The sequence below is a fragment of the Falco naumanni genome, chromosome Z (assembly GCF_017639655.2).
Source record: "Falco naumanni isolate bFalNau1 chromosome Z, bFalNau1.pat, whole genome shotgun sequence".
Taxonomy (NCBI): Eukaryota; Metazoa; Chordata; class Aves; order Falconiformes; family Falconidae; genus Falco; species Falco naumanni.
The window spans coordinates 46,264,751-46,285,706 of NC_054080.1; the positions used below are offsets into that span (position 1 = coordinate 46,264,751).

Consider the following 20,956-nt stretch of genomic DNA (forward strand, 5'->3'; position numbering starts at 1 on the left):
CTGAAATGGTAGCTACAAAGAAAAGAAACCATTCCCTCCTTTTTAAATAAACACACCAAGAATTATGTCTATCTTGGTTCAAACTCGGGTCTGATATTGGCCAGCATAAGAGACACCTGGATGACAGGTATCTCAGAGGTGGAAATAACTGACAACATTCAAATAGTCTGTGTGCTAAGTGTGTAAACTCTTTGGTTTCCTTCAATGCTGCAAAGTTAGAACTAGAGCAGTGAGAGATCATACAGAAAAGCAGCTGTCATTGCATCGTTGCTTTATTGCTTTGAAAGCAAATGACCATAAATAAATGCTCTGGTAAGAACAAATGTTTTGAACTACATCTCTTTTTTTATTGCAAAACAATTGTTACAGAAATTTCAGAAAGTTCTACTGTAGTAATTGCCAACTTCTGCTTTTTATTACGTATCTAAACACAGTCTAAAAGTGCATTGTGAATCCAGTAGACCTTTGGAAAGGACTGTTTTCCCTAGTGATATACATTTAGACAAATCATACTTGAAAAGCTTCATATTAGTAGGAATTTTTTTAAAATGACATTTTAATCATTTTTCTCCCTTTATAAATGATTGTTACACACTTACAAATGATAGCCCAAATAATAAACGATTAAATAGCTATTAGTATAGTATATTGCAAACACTGTTCCAGACAGCAGTAGCAGCATATAGACTCTCCTCATGTACAACAACTGCAGTGGTGGAAGAATGATGTAACTTCAATACAATTTACTCTTATGCAGGCATAATATTGTATTTCACAGCCAATTCCCATTTCTGTCCCTTCCCTCTCCCTACCAAATACTAAAATAAGCAAGAGTTATCACTTCCCTGCAGCAGAAACAGCAGCAATTTCATAATCAAACATTTTTTTCCTAATAGCTTTTTGAAATAAGTACTGAGTGGCTCTACAAGAGATCTGAAAGCATACAGCAAAAATCAAAAGGTCAGAGACTGTTTCACAACCAGTCTGGCTCAATGACTGTCATTAGACTTCCCACTTCATGATGATTTTAGGATAATCTGTGCCATGACTCAAAGTAATATAGCATTAGAAAAGCAGAATAAATCCATCCTCTGACAAAAGTCAGAGTCCATTGAAATCACTGGATTTGCTGCAGATTCGCATCAGCATCAGTAAGACCATAACTGTAGTCAATCTTGGAGATGACAAGCCTGTGTAACTTGTAGTGTTCACCCTGTGATTGTCTATAAAGCAGGAAAACTCTCACCGGGGTGCAGAAATTCAGCCCCTCCACATTCAACAGTACTGCTTTTACGCCAGTGTGTGGCCAGGCCAGTGAATACCGTCTAGTGGAATGAAGGGTTTCATTAGGTAAGCACAACCCCCCAATGCTTCTGTTCAGTTTGGACTGTGCTGTCGTTTGAGGAGCATGAGGGAAAATTCATGCTAGAAAACTTTCAATTTCTTTTGAAGAAGGTGATCTATACCTGGTATCTTTTAACAGAACTGAAAATGTGGCCTTTGTTGAAACAATTGTGCAGATTTGTGCAAAAATGCAAATATATTATTAATTTTAAGCAGGGGAGAGACATCACAATTACTTAAGTATTCCTAGGGAATCCAGAAATGACCAGCTCACATTTTCCCTTCTAGTTTTTATCAGATCCTCTTGAGTATATAACCTGAGCAACATAACAAGACATTTATGCTTGTTTTGAAAATTTGCACCACAAGTTTACAGAGAATTTTGTTTCACTGGCTCACTCTAAGTTAATACCTTTGACAACTTCTGCTCTCAGGACAGACACCTGTTTGCTCTGACTGCAGTCATTGGACTAAGGCTGTGTGCTGCTACCAGCACTTTTTTTGAGCAGTTATGTGTAGTTGCATTTTCCATGCTGACAGTTTCTAAGAAGCAAATCATTTTCTTCTCATACAAAAAATATACCTAACTAAGATATTTATCCCCTGACAAAAGGCTATCCATTCCACAAAAGATACAAATCATTTTTTTACCAAAAAATCTATAAATGGAAAATGAAAAAAAAAAAAAAAAGCAATCTGTGTCTGGAACCCAGAGGGATTTCCTTATGTGTATGAATGGATATTTTGGTTTTTTATTATATTTTCAAATTATCCCCTCACTGCCATTTGTTAACTGGCACTTGTGCTAAGAACAATAATGTAGCACCTTATCTCTTCCAAAAAAAGAGAGAGCCAAATGTCTGAGCACTGCTGTAGGTTCGCATTTTGTGTTGAGTATTTCAATTTCATAAAATACAACTGTCATTTAAAAATAATAATAAAAATCACTTACTTTGCTAAAGATCAAACATAATGGAAATAATGTAAACATCCAAAGCTTGAATTCATTCCTAACTGGATTCATCTTTACAGGCAGGCAATAGCAAAATGTTAAATCTCATAGTAGTCCGAAAGAACTCATGGAACAATGCATGCATTTTCATTGACACAAAAAAAGACTGGACTCTAAGGAAGAGAAACTACTTCAGTCATATCACACGTTATTGTGAAAGAATAATGTGCTATAATCAAATACCTAGGACAAGTGTATACCCCAACTGTAGAATAGCATCACTTAAACCGGAAACAACAGAATGGGTACTATAGGAAAATATTTATAAAATACTGTACACCGCTTCCTCAGTGGGCCAGCATATGTAAACAAACAGCTAAGTTCAGTTGAGTTTCAAAATATTATTAAAGTTCATTTATCTTTTATTCTTTTGCATAACATGCCAGTTCATCTTTCACACTATCACAACTCACCTGTCACAGCCCACAGTGGCTCATTAGAGGTTTATACATCAGCTCATAGAGACATTTAAGTGGAGCTACACAGACAATGTGTGAAACATACCAAACTTACACGCTGTGACCAGAAATGCATATTCCATATGTAAGCTAATAATTGGATAGTGGAACTTAATGCTTGATGCAACATGTGCTATTTTATTGAATGTTACAGATTTACAAACAAGACCTTATAATGCGATATTAAAACTGTCCTGTAACGTTCACTAATATTACCACATGTCACAACTATACTGGTTTATATATGGGAGATATGTATATATGTGTGTATATATATCTATTTCATAAGCTATCCTTTGATACAGAATATGTTATATGGTACATGCTATAGCTACATGATGATGGATGGTAAGACTTCTACTCTCACTAAATGGTCATAATATTGGGAGTGGGAAATCTGGCCCCATTGCAAGGAATGGGTTTTTACCATCAAATTCAAAAAGGAGCAGTTTGATGCAATGTGTAAAAACCAGGTGAAGATAAAATAATCTAGCATCCATCATAATATATTCTATAGACATCACATTGTAGAATAAATGGGAAACATTCGGGAAAAGTAGTGTTCTGACATCTTGCAATCACACTTTTAACATCTGAATTTACATTTTATATATAATGGCAAATTTTAAGAGGTAAATAAAGTGTCCTGTTTCATTTTACCTGGAATGTGTGCTCCAGATCAATAAAGTGCTGTATCCTAAACATTTATACAGCTTCTGGGTTTGGCAAATTCCTTTACCCTGACAAGCTAAGCAATGAAATCTACCCTAGAGGAGAGCCCTATGCCTTGAACTAATTCACTAAGCGCTGTTGAGGAATTTCTAATGATCTGAAGTTCCTCTAGAGTAGGCCAGTGATACAGTGAAGGTGGAAGAGTCCATGAACAGTTTTAGCAGACATTCGTAAAAGGAACAAAGAAAACAAAGTGAGAATATCCCCCTCTACTCACCAAGGATAGATAGATTTGGAGAAGCCTTAGGAAAAGGCTGCTAACAAAAGTTGGCACATTTGAAGCAGATTGTTAAACACAAGTTCTTTTGCCCCGGGCATTTTGCTATTGTTCAACAATCAGCCTGTCTCAAGCATGCTTCATAATGCACAGAAAGGTTTCTGACCTTTCTCGGTGTTGCCATGTGACCATAATGCTACACATGGACTGCAAGGCAATTGCATAAACACGGTGTCTTGGTGGAGTTTAGCTCATTGAAAGCCTGATCAAATAGAAGAAAGCAAGGAACACGTTGGTGCAGGAAGTATGAAACACATTGTGCTTAAAGTCTCCATGCTGCATTTCTGTATTTCCTGAACTTTCCAACGTAGTGACTCAGTAACTAAATGTTTTCACCTTCTTTGCCTCTTTTCTTGAGGCTGATGATTATTTTTATGTCTGGATTTGTTGCCTTTCAGACTTAGCTCTCATACAGTGCTCAGTCTCCCTGGGTGAGATCCCCATGAGAAAACATCAGCCTGCATTGTCAAAGCTGCCTTAGAGATTTGGAAAATAACTCCCATTTAAATAATGGAAAGTACATACCCCACTTGTATGTGTTCATTTTTAATAACAAAAAGGAGCTGGTTCTACACAGATGTTGGTCATTGTAGAGATGTTTTAGTTTTTAATAGCACTAGCTTCAACTCTTCACAAGCTTAAAAGTTGTGCCTTCAAGGATGTGAAATTTTGATCCAGTTGCAGTTTACGCTTTTCCACCCTTTTCCTATCTTCTGGATACCTTTCCACCTGTGACCACCGTGATATCTTCTCAAGAGAAGTTTGAAACTCTAGCTGATATTGTGGACCCTTGGAATGTGGGTGGGGTCAGAGAAGTTATGCCTTCAACAAAACCCCATAAGGGCATTACCGTTTGGATATACTTTCTCCTACTAAAATGCATGTTGTGTGATATGCTGCTGAACGGTGGAAGCCTAGTCACAACTGATGGCTTTTGCTGTTTACAGACACCCGCAATTTCACTTTGGTTCTTTAACTTACCTTAAAAGCATATATACTTTTTAGTGTTTTCCAGTCCTCTGCCAAGAACATTTTCCTTTAAACAACTTCAGTCTGATTGCATTAATCTGGATTCAGACTGCTGGACAGAACTTGTATACTTTGAAATGTTCAAATATGGCCATGTCCACATGAAAAAAAAAAAAAAGGTGTATATTTTAAGGTGAGGGAATGATGTGAAAAATCGGCAGCTCAAATGGAACAGTAAGAAGTACTTGGTAGCAGCCTGGTAGATAAATCTCCCCAATTTGTATACATAATTAAATGGAGCAGAGAGAACCCGACAATATTACTGTGCTCTGCTCTGATCACCCTGTTCTTACTGTTCCATTGCATCCTGTGATTTAGTGAGACAACACATTGATGACAAATGTGGTAAAAAAATATACTATTCCGCTTAATTACATTCATCCTGAGCTTGCTCAGCTGTGCTAGAATGCCTGTTTTATACAGGAAATCACCTGATATTTTAACATAAATTCTTCTTCCATTTAAGTTGCAGTACAAAAGGCATTTCATTTCCCTTTCAGCTCTTGAAAATATAAACTTTTTGTGGCACTAGAAGTTGATACAAAAAGAGACAAGTGAAAGTTGTTATCTTGTTCATCTTTCTTCATTTCCACAAGTGTGAGATGCAAGGGATTTGGGAGACTTTAGGTTTGTTTGCTGCCAGTTCCTACAGAAATAACAAATGCCTTTCATCAGTCAGTACAATGGTGAAACAGATGAAAAAGAAGTCGTGACTGAAGTTTAGAACATCTAATTTGTACATCTCTTTTTGCCAGTTAATTCCTGCAACCTAAAAACTTGAATAATTATCAAAGATCCTATGATGCTTTCTAATAAAAGGCAGATTTCTGAACCTACTCATTTATATCTTGTGACTTCATAAAGGGGGCTTGTTATTCCTGTTGTTTACCGAAGTCTTTGTAAAGCTTTCATCCCTCCCTTTTTCCTTAAGTGCAAATGTCAACTGGGTCAAGATGCAGTAACTCAGTGGGCAATGCTGAGACTGACAATGTGCTCCCTTGACCGGTGGCTAATGCCAACTGGAGTTGACACAGGGTGATGTGAGGTTTTTTATAATTCTGCTAAGAAAAATGGACTGGAGAGCAGATGACCCTTAGACTGCTGGTAAACTTTGTCTAGGCCTAGCTGTGCTTGCTTTCAAAGCTGCGGAAGGCTCCTGTTCTTGACAGTCTCCTCATGGACAGGTTGTCCCCTCTGCTCTCTGGCCTCGAGGACTTACTCCTCTGGAAGGGGTTTCGTAGGCCTGTTGCATTTCGCTGTCTGTCAAGTTTGTCGCTGATAGAGTAGCTCTTCCGTGTGTGCTGTGCATACAACATGTTGGACTCCTCTGCAGAGTAGCTGTTGGCCCTCTCTATTTTTGGAATTGGGATGCTGTTGGCCAGAGTTCTTGTAGCAGTGCTGTCTTGAGGAGATAAGGGGATCCCCTTCTTGTCTTTGGCCTCAGTATCCTCATGATCAGAGCTTGGGTGGCTTAGTTCAGCTTCTCTCTCTGGGTGGCAGCATCCCAAGTCCTCCACTTTGCCTCCGAGACTTCCAGGGAAACTGGCCCTCTCTGCGATTGCCTGGGGAGCGCTCACACACCTTGTGTCTATGCAGTCCGTAATACTTGTGTACTCTGCTGTTTTGACTGGGATGCCAAGGCTGCTGAAGTAGCTTCGAGATGGAGAGAACATAAAACTGTGAGATTTCACAATTGGCGTTTCCTCCAGAATAAATGGAGTTGTAGCCAGATAACGACTGCTTTTAGATCGTTCTAAAGCATGATACAAAGGAGGATCTGAGTCCCAGGGGATTTGGCAATCTGTGATTTGGGAGTAGTCTGAAGAAAATGCTCTTGTTTCTATTCCAGAGGTTTCCTCGTAATCAAGACTCCTGCCAGAAATTTTTTCGCCAGGTGGACTGCTAATGTACGCACTGTTAGCTAAAATGGAAGAGGCTATGTGGGCCTGCAGAGCTGCATCTCCAGTACCAAGAATATTTATGGAGCTGTCAAGAGGCTCTGTGTCAGAATGCATCTCATCCATGGCAGAAACGTAGATGTCTATACAAGATGAAGGCCTTCTGGAGTCTGGGGCTATTGACAAAGTGCTGGTAGGGGCTAAGGGAATCTTTCCTTCTTTTGCTATTGAGTGGGAACTGATAGCCCGATGCAGGCTTGGCGATCTTTCCTTAAAAATGCTTTCAAACTTTTCCAACCCACACTTGTCCTTCATATTAGTTGCATAGAAAGAGTGGCTTCGCATGCGGGGCGTGATCGTAGGAGACGTTGGGGACATGGACTCCTCCCCCGCGGGATCTATGCTCTCTTGAAGCTTGTAAGTGTTCCCTTCCTGACTGTTGAAGCTACTCTGCCTCACAATGTAGGCTGCATCAGTACAGTCGGATGAGGTCCTGGATCGTATCTTGGTTGTCTCACCTCTCTCTATGCCAGTCAGTTTTTCTAAGGCAGTCACCATTCGTCCCATCATGTCTTCCAGCTGAGCAAGCCTGATGTCAACGGTCTGCAGAGAGGCCTTCATGCAATGTTCTCGCTCATTTACTTCTTCCAGTCGCATGGCCATGTTCTCTACCCTTAAAAAAGCGAAGAATGAAACAGGTTAATTTCTACAAAGCAGTGATGTTCAGCTAATAGGTCACCAAAACAAATGGAAACAAATAGGTCTTAAAATTCAAAGCCAGTCTACACCACCTTATCTATTTCAAAACCCTTACTAAGGGAGGTTCAGCAACCAGGGGTATCTGCTTCATAACACAGAGGGAGTTTTGGGTGTCCCTTATCCCAAGGACAGGGGTTATTACAGAAATGTTACTATGATTTGCTGCCAAAACTTCTAATTAGGTTGCTATGAATGAATAACTTAGGGCAGATGCCATGTGATGTCCCTAAGATTGCTCCATTACTGTGATTGTGCTTTGGGTAGTCTATGTTAATAGTTTAGGGATTGAAATTATGGATTAGCTACCTATTGTAATATAGAAATAACATTAATATGAATATAAATTATAATAAAGCACATTATAAGATATTTAATATATAACTATTATATATAATAACAGATCATAGGATATAAATATTAATATAAATATTAATAAAACCAATATAATATAAACAAAATTAGATTAAAATATTAATAGGTAATTGAATAACTGAATCTAATTTAAACTTCAGTATATCTGTCCTACAGTGTTGATCTGTTTAATTTTAAAATGTTTTCACCTTTAAGGTGAATTGTTTACTAATTTATGCCAGTGACTTTCAACCACTTCAGTTTGCTGTCTTCTAAAACATCTCTACTGAAGGATTTATACGGAGTCTTCTAATTTAACACAATGAAATTGCCTTTAGCATATATGAAATTTCTTCTCATAATTATTTTCTCTGGTTGTAGTCCCTATGGCAGACCAGTGACCTCCATTATCTGCCAAAGAAGAAATACATTTATGTAGTTATCTTTGTCTGATTTTTAAGGTTAGAAATCTGGCTTTCCCCAGTCCTGTAGACACTGAAAAATGAACAGAGAAGCAACAAATACTAAATGGCAGGATTTCCACACTCTTCACAAGTCTCTTACTCTCTGCCTGGCAGTGCAATTCATACAGCTTAACAGGTGTCCTGCTAATGATAGCCAGGATTTCTGATAAGATAAATAGGATCTACTACTAATAGTTGAATTTCCAACAGGATGAGTGACCTAGAACTGGCAACACCATAAACACTCTTACTTGCCCAGAAGAAACCAGATGTTAGCAATGAATGCTTACTGAGCAGCATTAACACCTTGGTAATTAATGCACAAATAGCTGGTGAAAAACTGAGGCCTGGCTGCCTCATGGTGATAAGCAACAGCAACTTGCCTGCACAAGAGAGGAAAAGGAGGAGTATGACACCACTCCCTACAGCACGTCTCACATTCCTGTGAAATACGGGCTTTTCCTGTTGAAGATCATGAAATTTGAAAGCATAAGCACAGCAAATCAAATGTATTGCTGTCATCAGACTTCAACAGATGAATGATCAAGTAATCACTGCTAAGAAATGGACTGGTAGTTTCAAAAAACATCATTCTACTCATCATTTTAGGCACCAGTTTACCTCTAGTTCTACCAGCTTTTCCAACAAAACATATTAACGTCATTGCAAGCACAGGGTATAATTCTGCAGTGAGAGTGCAGTTTATATGGGAAGCAGTTGAATTTTCTCTCATGGTATTAGTTATCTGAACTGCTATTTTGTAAGAATAATTATATTTTGAAAAATTTATCAGCTAATAATTGAGTACCTTGTTGCACATTCATATTATGTAACAACTGCTCCAAGATGATGAACAGATAAAACAATTTTAGGGCTGTCAGACATATGGATCAGTCTGAAAAACCTGGATTTCTGGATTTTACTTGAGAATGCTCAGATTATGACCAATAAAAAACATTTACCCCAGCAATGGTTACCCAAGAACTAGAATGAATTCGTAATATTCTGTGAAGCTAACTGGACTGTCTTGTTTGTTTGTTTGCTTGTTTGTTTTTTTCTCCCTTTGTTTTACCCCCCCCCCCCCCCCCCCTTGCTTTGAGAGATGTACACAAGTGAAATAACTTTTAATACAAATATAGCCAGTTGAATTATTGCACTTAGTTCCATATTTATATCTGGAATATGAATAGAACTGTCCATAGTGAGATAAGTTTTGCATCCTGCATTCACATGAGGGCTGTGCCATGCTACTGAACACAACTAATGCATCCCGAGAAGAATCTAGAGTCACACCTTGCTGGTACACATTCATGTATTTGTCCTGTCTTCTCTTGAACATGAGCTATTAGCTACTTCCAGAGGCAGAGAATGTAAAACTGGTGGTACTGCTGGCCAAGATGAAGAGAGACTTTTGAGTTACATGATCTGTTGGTTGCTATGGAATTAATGTGATTGCATTGACAGTAGTGGGAAATTTATATAGAAACTCCACAAGGTACAGATAGTGCAGTCTGGGTTCAGAAACCAGGGGTAACCAGAGATGTGCACTGGTAACCTAACAGTATGCACACGTATTTACATTGGATGGACCCTGACTATATAATTTTATTCACAAAAATACAGCTTGAGTGATGATGATCTCCAAATCCAAAGATATTAGCTTAATTTAGTCAGCTTTCGTTACATTTTTAAAAAAATAATTATCTTTTAATTTGTGATATACTTTTATATTAATTTGATGTTCAGTTCTGTAATCTTTCATCACACAGAACAGCACCATGCTCTGGGAGGAATCCTACTAGAAACATGATAAAAATCACATCATCCAAACGCTGTGGATATAAGAGGATATGCTCTGGAGAAATACAGTCATAATCTAGTCCTTAAAATGTTGTACAAAGTGAATTTTTCTGTCTTCCTGTATTGTTGGATGATCTTGCACTCAGTGAATAGACAGCTAGAGATGCATTTTCTTCAGGAATAGTTTTGAATTAAAGCACTATTTCAAAACAAGAATGCCCAAGTTTTGCTTTGGATTTTCCCCCTGTGTGTATTGGAGGTCATATAACTTCTGGCAAATCTTACAGTAGCCATGTATGATGTCTCCATTGCACCTGTGTTTTTCCTTACAGCAAGATTTATCCAGTGCATGAAAAAGTGCCAAGCTATCGTAACAGATGGGAATGAGAATAGAAAAAGAGGAGACTACATGTAAAACGTGCATAAAGGGTGTTCTGCTGAAGCTCGTACATTTCTAATAGTGAAAAAACCATGGACTATCCGAGGACAGTAATTGGGAAAAAAATAAAAAGGTCAGAACTGGGAACCTGGCAAACATTTTATATTACCCGTGACAAGCCATTTTAATTATGGTTTGGGAGATGATGGCTTTTGCTGGCATTCATTTTGGTTATATTTATTTTTAACCTTTGTACATCAGTTCATCAATAGTTTAATTGAAGTAATGGTTTAATGGGAGTAAGCCACTCTTTTCAGAAGTAGATCTCTTAATTGAATGCTAGAATGAGGTTCACAAGTCCCTTTGTGGGTCAATATCCATTGTTAAGGCACCATTTATACTTCAAGATCCTTTTCAACTGCTGCAAAGACTGTAGACACTTAAAGTTACTTACAGGGCCATCCGCCTGGCTTGTTACAGGTAACTGCAGAGTGGTTTTATTTAAATAAAACATAGACAGCAGTTCCCAAGCCTGTAACAGGCTATTGGTACTTTGCCTGACATCTTTTGGTAAAGCATTGCTGATGCAAGCAGCCAGCCAATTTTCACAGGTGTGGTGGTTTCTGCAGGATAAGGGTGTTGGGTTGTCCTGGCTGCTTTCCCATCTGGTGCCTAAAACCACTTACTCTTTGTGACCACAGAGAGATGCTTCAACCAGGATTACTGCTTTTCAAATACTCTTAGGATGTGACCCTGCTCCCCTTGAAATCAACAAGAGGTTTTGCATTGGGTTTGAAAGAGTCAAGATCTGTCCATATGGAAAAAATGGCTACTGAAAAGGTTGTTTTAGTGGCTTCTTGCCAGATCAAGAGAAATAGTGCAGGTATTTTTGATCATAAAAGCAAGCCTCTGTGCTGGTCAAAAACCTGAAATTTTCACAGTGATTAGAAAGGAAGGCTCTCCAGGAGAGGTTGTGATTCTTCTGCTGCAATAAAGTGAATTTGTCCAATTTTGCTTTCCTCACAGGTCTCCAGGAGATACACCAAGATTTGCCTAACCTGATAAATGCAGTTACAGCTTTGCACTACTTTGTATTTTTCTGCTTAATCAATCACTTCCTCTGATGTGTATTGCTAACCTGATGCTGCTTCCATATGCTTGTGTGAGATCTTGGCTAGTGAGCTACTCCACCAAGTTACTCAAGTACTTGGGGTCAGGGAAGGACAAAGATCAAGTGTCATTTCATGCTTTTAATTTCTGAATGTGAAAGGATCCGGTAAAGGAGAGATTCTGTGTGGTGACACCAGATCTGGTCACCTCTGTGGTGTTCCTTGTTACAAGTATGGCGATTGCTGAACCAAGACGGGCCCCACAGGATGCCAGTGAACTATTCCAAGGTGAGTATAAACTGCAGCTTGTTGCAGTTGAGTCAGACAAGATGCTGTGGTCCTGACCCAGCACAGACACTGACTGCTTATCTGAAGTCGTTCATTTACACCCAGGCCAATGTAGCAAGAAACAAGTTCCTTTTGTTTTCCTGAGTTCCAAACCTGCCTCTGGGACCCAGCTAGGCTGAGCCTCAAAGCAAGGCTCTGTTCACAACTCTGATTTCCCTTGAAGTGCTAGTCCCCTACTCCCTTTTCCAGGCACACTGTGCTTTGCATCTGTGGTGTCCAGCTATTCTTTCTCTGTGCAGAATCTGGGGCACTATGATAAATCCTGATGCAAGTACAAGTTGCTCAAGCGAGAGGTAAGCATACCACAGACATGTGGAGGAGAGGGAAGGCAGTGAGCAATCCAGGTCCAAGTGCATGTGTGTCACACAAGGCTTGTCCAGGCCTTCCTTCTCTTTAACCCTAACAGTGTCCTCAGCTTCCTGCAAATGGAAGGTCTTCAGGGTGTACTTCACTCACACCTGCAGGGGTTTCTGGTTCAATTTTACACCATATAAAACTGAGTTAATTGGACAGATATTAACCTGATATCTCATGGCTACAATGTAGGTATAATTTGGTATAGTAGTAGCTTGGTCTACTACTCGGGGCTAATGACTGGACATTGGAAGGGAAGCTGCAGATTTGCATCTTCTCTGTTTTCTTTGCTTGTTAATTGCACAAAGACATCTCTATATAGAAACTACAAAGTGCAAACCTGGATTTCAAATATTTGAATGTTCCACAGATTAGGAAAAAGAAGTTCGATGTTTTAGATAACACTTCAAAGGATACTTTCCTGGCCATAACTGCAGGCAAAATGACAGACCTGGGCATCCAGTTTCTAAAGTGCACGTTACTTAAGACACTTAGATAGCCCTGATTCCTCAAACATCTTTAAAGTATCCCTCAGATCTTTGAAGTATTTGCACTTACCTTGTATGGCAAAACATTGCAGTTGGTTTGGCAAGAAGAGAGCTCTTAAGAGATGAGAACTGCATTCACCTGAGATTTCACTGCTGCAAGTCCTAGTAGCGTGCTTGGCTCTGGGAGCAGCCTCTGTACCTCATGGGTCACTACCTGGGTCTCCCTTACAGAACTAGGGCATGCTGGTTTTCACATTACACTATTGGCTAAGGTAAATGGATTTGTAAAGAACTATTTCTCTGTGGGGCTTATGTGCTTGTCTTCACTTAGGATTCATAATCATGAACTTTCTTCTGGAACGAGGTGCTTTAAGCCATCCGTTTAAAGACATAAGGGCTCTTTTCCTATAAAAAAGGGCCAGCACAGAGTGCAAATGCAGACTGTTATGTATTAATTTTCAAGGACTTACAGCACTTGCCTAATGTAGGGTGGTCCCAGCTGGATTACTTCTTAGTTACAGAGGTTTGAAACATGATTTTCTTGACCACCAAAAGGAAACCTATGCCCAAACAGAGATTTGAACCTGCATCTACGATTTTCAGGTTTGTTCTCTGACCACCGGACTATCAGAACACAAGAAAAAAGGGCATGCAGTTGGACCACAGACCAATTCATCCCACTGTCTCTGTTTGAAGCATATGTAATTCTTCCTCCCTTATATTTACCAGTCTCTAAACATTTTTTGCTCAGGAACTTTATCGGCTCAAGATGATCTCTGTATTACAGGATTTCTCTCCCATAAGATTGTCTAGTCTTTATTAGAATCCCTGTAGACTTCTAGCTAACATCATCAGCTTCTTTTAGAACTCATCAAGTTTCAAGAATTTTCTCTGTTCCACTGCTTAATGAAAAAAAATCATCTATTTTTGTTGATTTTGAACCTGGGCTCTGGCTAGGTTAATCTCTTGCTCCCCTGTATCTTTTTCTGGGAGAGACAGCAGATGATTGATTTCTACTCACCCTCTTCTTTCACTCATAATTATGTAGAACTCTATCATCTCATTCCCCATTTATCTCTTCCAGACAAAGTACAGCTGGATTACTTGGCCATTCTTTACAAGGAAGCCATCCCATGCCTTACCATATTTCCCCTCTAATATTCTTTTCTAAAATACGCATTTTAGGAGTGCTGTTTTCAGTAATGTAGATGAATAAAGAATATTGTATCTGCTAATCCTGCTCTGGGATAGATTAACTTCAAAACCAAACTAAAAACACGTTTCCTTGCCTACAGAAAACATATTTGAGGCATAGCTGCTTCAGAGCCAGTGCTACAAGATTAGGTATAAGGAGAACAGTGTAATCAATTACAATGACAAGTCACCTGACCTCTGTTACTCAAGTTAAAGTGGAGTATTCAGGGAATGGACTATTCAGTGGTTCATAAGCTTTATGAATATCTGACAGGATATTGACCTAAAATTTTTTATGGTAACAGTTCTATCAATCAAACAACAAACTCTGTCCTTAAAATTTAACTCTGTTACTCAGCTGCTGTATGATGAAAGCATATAAGCACCACGACAGATGAAGAGACATGAATTTTTAGGATCGATGAATTTGAAGACTGGCAGCTTCCACTAAATTAATGTATTACCTTTGTCCTCAGTGCATTTCACTGCTGTAGGTGAAATGTCTAGTTACTTTTAAATTAATGTCAAGATCCCTGTTTGCTATGAAACTAGCTTACCTAGCAAGGCTATTCTGAAACAAGGCTAACTCTTTATCTGAACGACTAGCAGGTCAGTGCTAAAGCCATAGTATTCACTGAGAAACTCTCATTGACTCTCCCATGGTGTTCTAAACACTTGCTCCCTAAAATTCTGCTTTAAGAACTGAAATGCAAGAATGATTTGTGTTTCTCACTACATCAGTTGTGTTCTAAAGCAACTGGTTAAAGGATTCATGTTTTCCAAACTTTGAGGAACATTTGCTTTAGGAAAAAAAAAAAAAAGAAATTCACTACTTTTTATCACTCCACTTTTTAGTTAAGACTTATTAAAAAATACCTTAAATGATTCTCTTTTCAAGAAAAAGAAAGGAAGGATGAGAATGGTAGCAGAAACATATTTCCAGATCGATTTATGAAAGAACAAACAAAAAAAATGCACCTTTCTGAAGTGACACGAATTCTTTCATCATTGGAGGAATTGAATCTGTCATCCTTTTCTCTAAAATATTCTTCTATGCACTGCTCTTCAAAATCATGGACTTTTTTCAGTTCATCCTCAGTTATGAAAAGTTCTGTGGAAACAATGGAAAAATGTGAATCTGGCAAAAATTAACATGTGACATTAACTACATTCTTCCTATTTGGAATTCATGGACTAAACTTTCAAAACCAGGCTTCAAATTTATCTGGCATTTTGGTATGAAAGCAGATAGATGCAGCTAATTACCAGATTAGTGGCTTCAATTATATATATTATTCTGGATACAGAAACACTTAAGCAGGCAAATGCTGAGCAAACATGAATGTGTTTTGAATGCACGAGATCTAAACACAGCTGCTGTCAGGTCCTGAAGCCAAAGCCCACCTGCAACCTCATACAAAAATAATCAAATTAGCAGACTTCTAGGAAGGGTGTCTGGGAGTACTGAGGGTCTATTTGACATGGCAAGAGCTGGTATCTGGAGGCCACAGCAAAGTCTGTGGCAGTCAGTGTGAGTGAGTGGGAGGGGAGCGACGTGGTTGCACTTGCATCTCCAGTGCCACCACATGGCTCCAGCTCCTTCCTCATAGAGAAGTGGGCTGTGGCATGGGACAATGTTGGGAAAAGATGCACACTTCTTAGCTCCCTGCCTCTGGCATATATACTGGGGGAGGTGGAGATCTACTTTGAAGAACTGATAAGAGAAGAGGAGACAAAGTGTTATCAAAATAATCTGACAGGTTTTCCATCATGCTTATGGGAGTTCATACTAAAGTGTTTGGACAAACTACTCCCCCAGTTCGAGTCAGTGTCAAGGAGAGAACATGTGTATAAAAAATAATTACTTCTCACCATCTCTCAGTTTATCTAGGCAAAAAGTGTGTTGGGGGTAAGTATGTGCTGTTTGCTCAAAAAGCAGGAACGCTATTCCTGTATTTTCAGAAATAAAACTTAGATCTGGAAGTGTGATGGACTATAAGAAGAATTCCAGCAATAACAGACCTCTGACAACAGTAAAACAATTGCCTTTGCTTTGAAGGAACAAAGAGGGGAACAGAATCCCAGAAAACCATTGCCCCATTAATGCTCTGAGGAGAGCTAAGAGTTTGGCAGTGCAGGTAGAACTAACTGATTCAGGTAAGATTTTTGCAGTGAAAAGCAGTTCTCTGCTGGAAATGTCATCAAGGCGCTGGACTTAGCCTTCATTCGTGTCAAACACTAGATATTACCAAGGGCATTGGAAAGTCCCACTCCAAATTGTCTAAGGCTTACTTAATCCATAGTCTCTCTCATCTGGGTCACTTTCATGCTTCCGCCATCTGCAGCAGAGGTGTTGGAATATCATAGTCATATGGCTGAAAATGATCAGAGGCGGTGGGAGAACAGGTCTTTCATGAAATGTCATGATTAGTTGATATCTTTGAAACTTCCAGACTTGGTTGGATATGGATTTGACTTCAAAAAATGTATTGCTAGAAGGCAAGAAGAGGAAAATAACAGCAGATTAAAATGGTTTTGGGTACTTTGCTGAAGATGATGTGACAGCACCTTAACTGGACACATTTCACTAACAGTGGCAAATATTTCCTTGTTGCAAAAAGAGGAAGAAGAACAAAAGAAATGAGTAAGTTTGTGCTTCAGCAAAGCACATTGGCAATCAGCCATTTCAAAGTATCTTACTACTGTGTTTGTCTGCTCTGTACGACCGCTGAGTCTTACAACAACCCAGTGAGACAGGAAAGTATTTTTATTCTTGTTTTCCATATTGAAAGTGACTGATGCCATAACTGAACTTCAAATTTTTTGGCTTCTTTGCCCTGATTCAGATCGGGTCTCTGTCCTTGTAAATGAGACCATGTGAAGAACTTGGCATCTCCCTCATTCCCTGGAGACAAGCTACTGCCTCTTTCCCTTTCACCCTCGCATCCTCTGAAAACGGGTCACAGGCAAAGTCTTCATCTTAGCAGCCTTCTTGGCTGTGAATAATGTCTATCCCCTGCCCCGTCCGTACTTCGCAATGTATCACTCACTTGAAAACAGCAATGAGGAGGTTCACCAAAAGTATGTTTGCAACCAAGAGGTAACAGGCCATGATGGCAGGAACAATCCATGCTCCTGTCTTGCAGGGAGGTAGCTGGATTATTTTGCCGTCTTCTCTGGTTTCGTTTTGACCACAAGGAGCTGGGAACAGAAATGAAAAAAAAAAAAAAATAAAGTGCAAAATGGGAACGAATCTTGGTTTTTCAGTGTTTTTTTAAAGACGTATTTATATATTTATAAAAGCCCGCTTGCCAAAGCAGTATCTTCCAAGTAACAGTAGCATTGATGCTCCCCTCAAGAAGTTTGCACTTGCTATCATAGATTTTTACAAGCTGCAGTTCTTGTTATTTTGAGTTATTTGACATGAATATCAAGATATTTCCCTCAGAAATTGCAGAAGACATGCCCGGTGTGAGTAAGCTGCCTGGTTGCATACGACTAAAATATCATGGTATTCTGGTAGTAATTAGTGGCTGTGCAAATAAAATGATCAAAATGTTTAATCCTGCAAAAAAGCTCATGTGTTTTATTTTTAATGGTAAAAGCTTGGTCTTTTTTGATTGGTGGAGAGGGATGTGATAAATAAGGAAAAAGAATTACATGAAAGTAAAGTAAAGAGGAGAGATTTATTGCTGTTCACTGCACTGCCCTGACCCGCGCTGGGACATATTCATAATGGCACTCTGCTATTAAGGACTTTTGACTGCATGCCTAGAAACATCAGGGGAGTTATCAAGTCTTTGCTGTACCAGGTAAAGGGACAGGTGGGCAGCAGAGTTGCCACCTGTTTCTTTCCTGAATGCTTTGGAGCCAAAATGTTCTCAGTATCAATGTTGTAGAACTGAAGCAAGGGGAGAGAAAACATTGTGAAATTATTTTCATTGCTCATTTTTTAACATGCTTTCATGTGGTGTGGTGGCTGACCTGCATTTGCAAGTGTGGGTTCAGTTTATGTCTTCCTAGCCTCAGCCTGAGCAGTCCTAAGGACCACTGCAATCAGCTCTTCAGGAAAATAATTGAAGCAGCAGCCTACATATACAAACCACCTTAGTAAATTTTGTGCAGCACTACAGCTAGCTTCCCCTCGCCCCTATCAAAAAGAAGTTTAAGTGAGGAATTTTCAGAGTGCTCAGCACTGGCTCAGTTCCTTCTAATATCAATAAGAGTTTCCCACCGGCTTCACATTCAACAAAGTTTGCCACTGTCGTATGTTTTGGAAAATCTCACCCTATAACAAGTCCGTGATTTCCAATACGAACTATAACTTCTTCTCACAAAAGTCTTTCTGAACTTGGTTCACAGAGCATGGGATTCAGCCATGGGTGTCTGCACTGGCAATCAAATACTAAATGTGATTTGGGTACTTAGTTTTGGGCACTACATATAGCTGTTAGGTTATTACCTGTAGAAATATTATAGTTGTATGGGACAGAAGAATACATGATACATCAGCTTCAAACAAGAACTCTCCGAAAATATTCAACTCATGAAAAAAGAAATGGCAAAGCCAAATAGAAGAAATACTACTTTCACAAGCAGCTCTGTCATGTCTGGACCCATGGTGTCACTAGTCCTTCCTACTTACAAAAATACATTTCATTACTGGAACAGGCTGAGAATAAGCAGCTCTTTCTCAGAAAGCATCACCTTGCAGATCATTTAAGTTAGTGCTGATTTTATGCTTCCCGCACAGCTCCAAGCAGTGGTTTCATTTAGACATTCGAAATGCCATCTGTGAATTGTTATGAGTGTGGGACTATGTGCACTCAGCCTTCACCCAGCAGAAACTGGGACATTCAATACTTCCTGGTATCAGCACTCAATGTGAGACTTAACATTTTTGTTTGTGTGGAAACATCAACTTGCTCACATGTTGATTCAGAGCTGCCAAGTCCAATACAATACAGTACTGAAACACATCATGATTTCATCAGTAACAGAACAATTACTGCATCAGATGATGAAACCTGTTGACATTTTTTATGTTGAAGAACAGAAGAAATAATGAGCAATGAGAGAAGTTGGTGAAAAATATATTTTAAACCTTAGATCAATGAGATCAAAAACTCAGCTCAAAGTCTGGTTAAATTCCATTTTTTCTATTTAAAAAAAAAAACAACCCTAAAAAAAATCAGTTTTGACAACTAGCAAGACAAAAATGATTTCTGCAGCTGTAATTGCCTACAACAAATTATTTAGAATAACATTAATACATCTGTGTCAGTTTATGGCCACACAGTCATGGCCAAATTAGACTTCCTAGAAATAAAAGATCCCATAGTCTATTCTATATATGTATACATATTTGGTTTGTCCTGCAGGTTTGCAGAAGTTTATCTCTTTTGCACATTCTGTTGTGGGAACAGTTTTTAAATAAGAAAAGAGTACTAATTCTGTGCCTTACTTTATATAATCCACTACTTACTCTTCACATCTTCAGCTGCATGAGAAAATGTATGATGTGTGTGCAAAATGCAGAAGTCTGTGTATCACTCACATCACTGAACATCTTCCATCTTTAAACTATAACATTAATTTTAAAGGATTTTCCCCCCACAATTAAATAAACTATTTCTTTGAAATAATTACTCCCAGGACAGAAACATAAATTTGTCTCTGTGAAAAATGACAGAGGACTCAGGCAGGAGGCTGCAAGTAGCAATGATACTCTTTTTAGGTAATTAAGATACTTGTTCACATTTAAGAACTTAGAATTCTGTTTGTAAGGTGTGAGAAGACTTTGTTACACAGCATGTTTGTCTCTCCCATTCGAGTATGCTGAGTCCCAGGCACGTCTGACCTCCCTGCTACGGCAAGCTGGGCTAGTTCGCTTCCCCCACATCTGCATGTACGCCTGCACGGGCACCAACGTGACGGCCAGATGTGGATCTCAGAATTCAGACTACAACACCGGCATTACATCAGTGGGTTTGCTAATGAGCAAACAAGGCACGGCACATGTATGATATGTCAATCGGTACAAGTTCTATTATCCACCCCTGCGGTGCTTTCCCTTGAGCTTCACTCCCGACCAGGGCTCCACTGCATTGGGTCTCCATTTGATCGGCGTTGGTGTCCCCAGGCTCCCACTGTGGTAATGCTGAGCTTTCCATAAAGCCAAAGCTTTCACTTGCTGAGTGCTGTGCCTTGTCCCTGAGGGATCCGCACCTGCCTTCCATGTGTAACGTGGTTTGACCATTTTAATTACGTTTGGAGAAATACAGTAATTTTTGTAGTATGGGTGTAAAAGGTACTGTGATAATAAACATTTTTAAAGCACAATTTTAACATGTATGAAAACATACTCCTCTTTTTACATTACAGCCTTGCTTTAACAAAAAAATACAGAGTACTTAGTTCTAGTGAAATGTTTTGCTGAAGCAAATTCTGTTAGTATAACTAGATGCCTATTTCAGGTAATTGAAAAACCCAATCAGTCTGGTACGTGCAGGCCATTGGATGAAGGTTGGACATTATGTCCTAAACTCAGGCTTTAGAAAATAATAAATGGCTGGAGTTTTAATTTCAATTATGTGCATTAACTTCACTCAGCTTTCAAATATTGCATCCTGGCATCTGTGGATGTATGTATGTTTTGTATCTCTTGTTTCCTCTTTCACAATCTCCTCCTATGTTTATTTTTCCTTCCTGGCTCTCGTTTACAGTTTCCTGTATGTGCCTTTCCTGCTACATACCTAACCCTTCCTCTTTCCTGGCCAGCAAAGAGTTGCAAAGCAAACAGCAGTAACCCATGCCTCTGTGTGTTTCAGGCCAAAAGCAGCGTCAGATCTCGGAAAGAGTATGTTACCCTGCTGTTACTGTCATGACATGAGCTCTGCTCATTTTTACTGTGTATTGCATGGAGGGTTTGGAAAACAACACTTGCAGATTTCTGTGTCA

The 20,956-nt window shown here is 39.1% G+C and overlaps 1 protein-coding gene across 1 annotated transcript in view; it reads right to left on the reverse strand.

Moving 5' to 3' along the window:
• Positions 1-331: 331 nt before the first annotated feature.
• Positions 332-20,956, reverse strand: part of TRPM3 (transient receptor potential cation channel subfamily M member 3) — a 285,325-nt gene continuing 264,700 nt past the window's right edge. Inside the window, exons 23-26 of the mRNA XM_040580618.1 lie at positions 17,047-17,197; positions 16,289-16,488; positions 14,975-15,107; positions 332-7,423 (exon numbers count right to left, since the gene is read on the reverse strand). Coding sequence (XP_040436552.1) covers positions 5,974-7,423; positions 14,975-15,107; positions 16,289-16,488; positions 17,047-17,197 — 1,934 coding nt within the window. The 3' untranslated portion in view covers positions 332-5,973. The remainder of the gene's footprint in view (positions 7,424-14,974; positions 15,108-16,288; positions 16,489-17,046; positions 17,198-20,956) is intronic.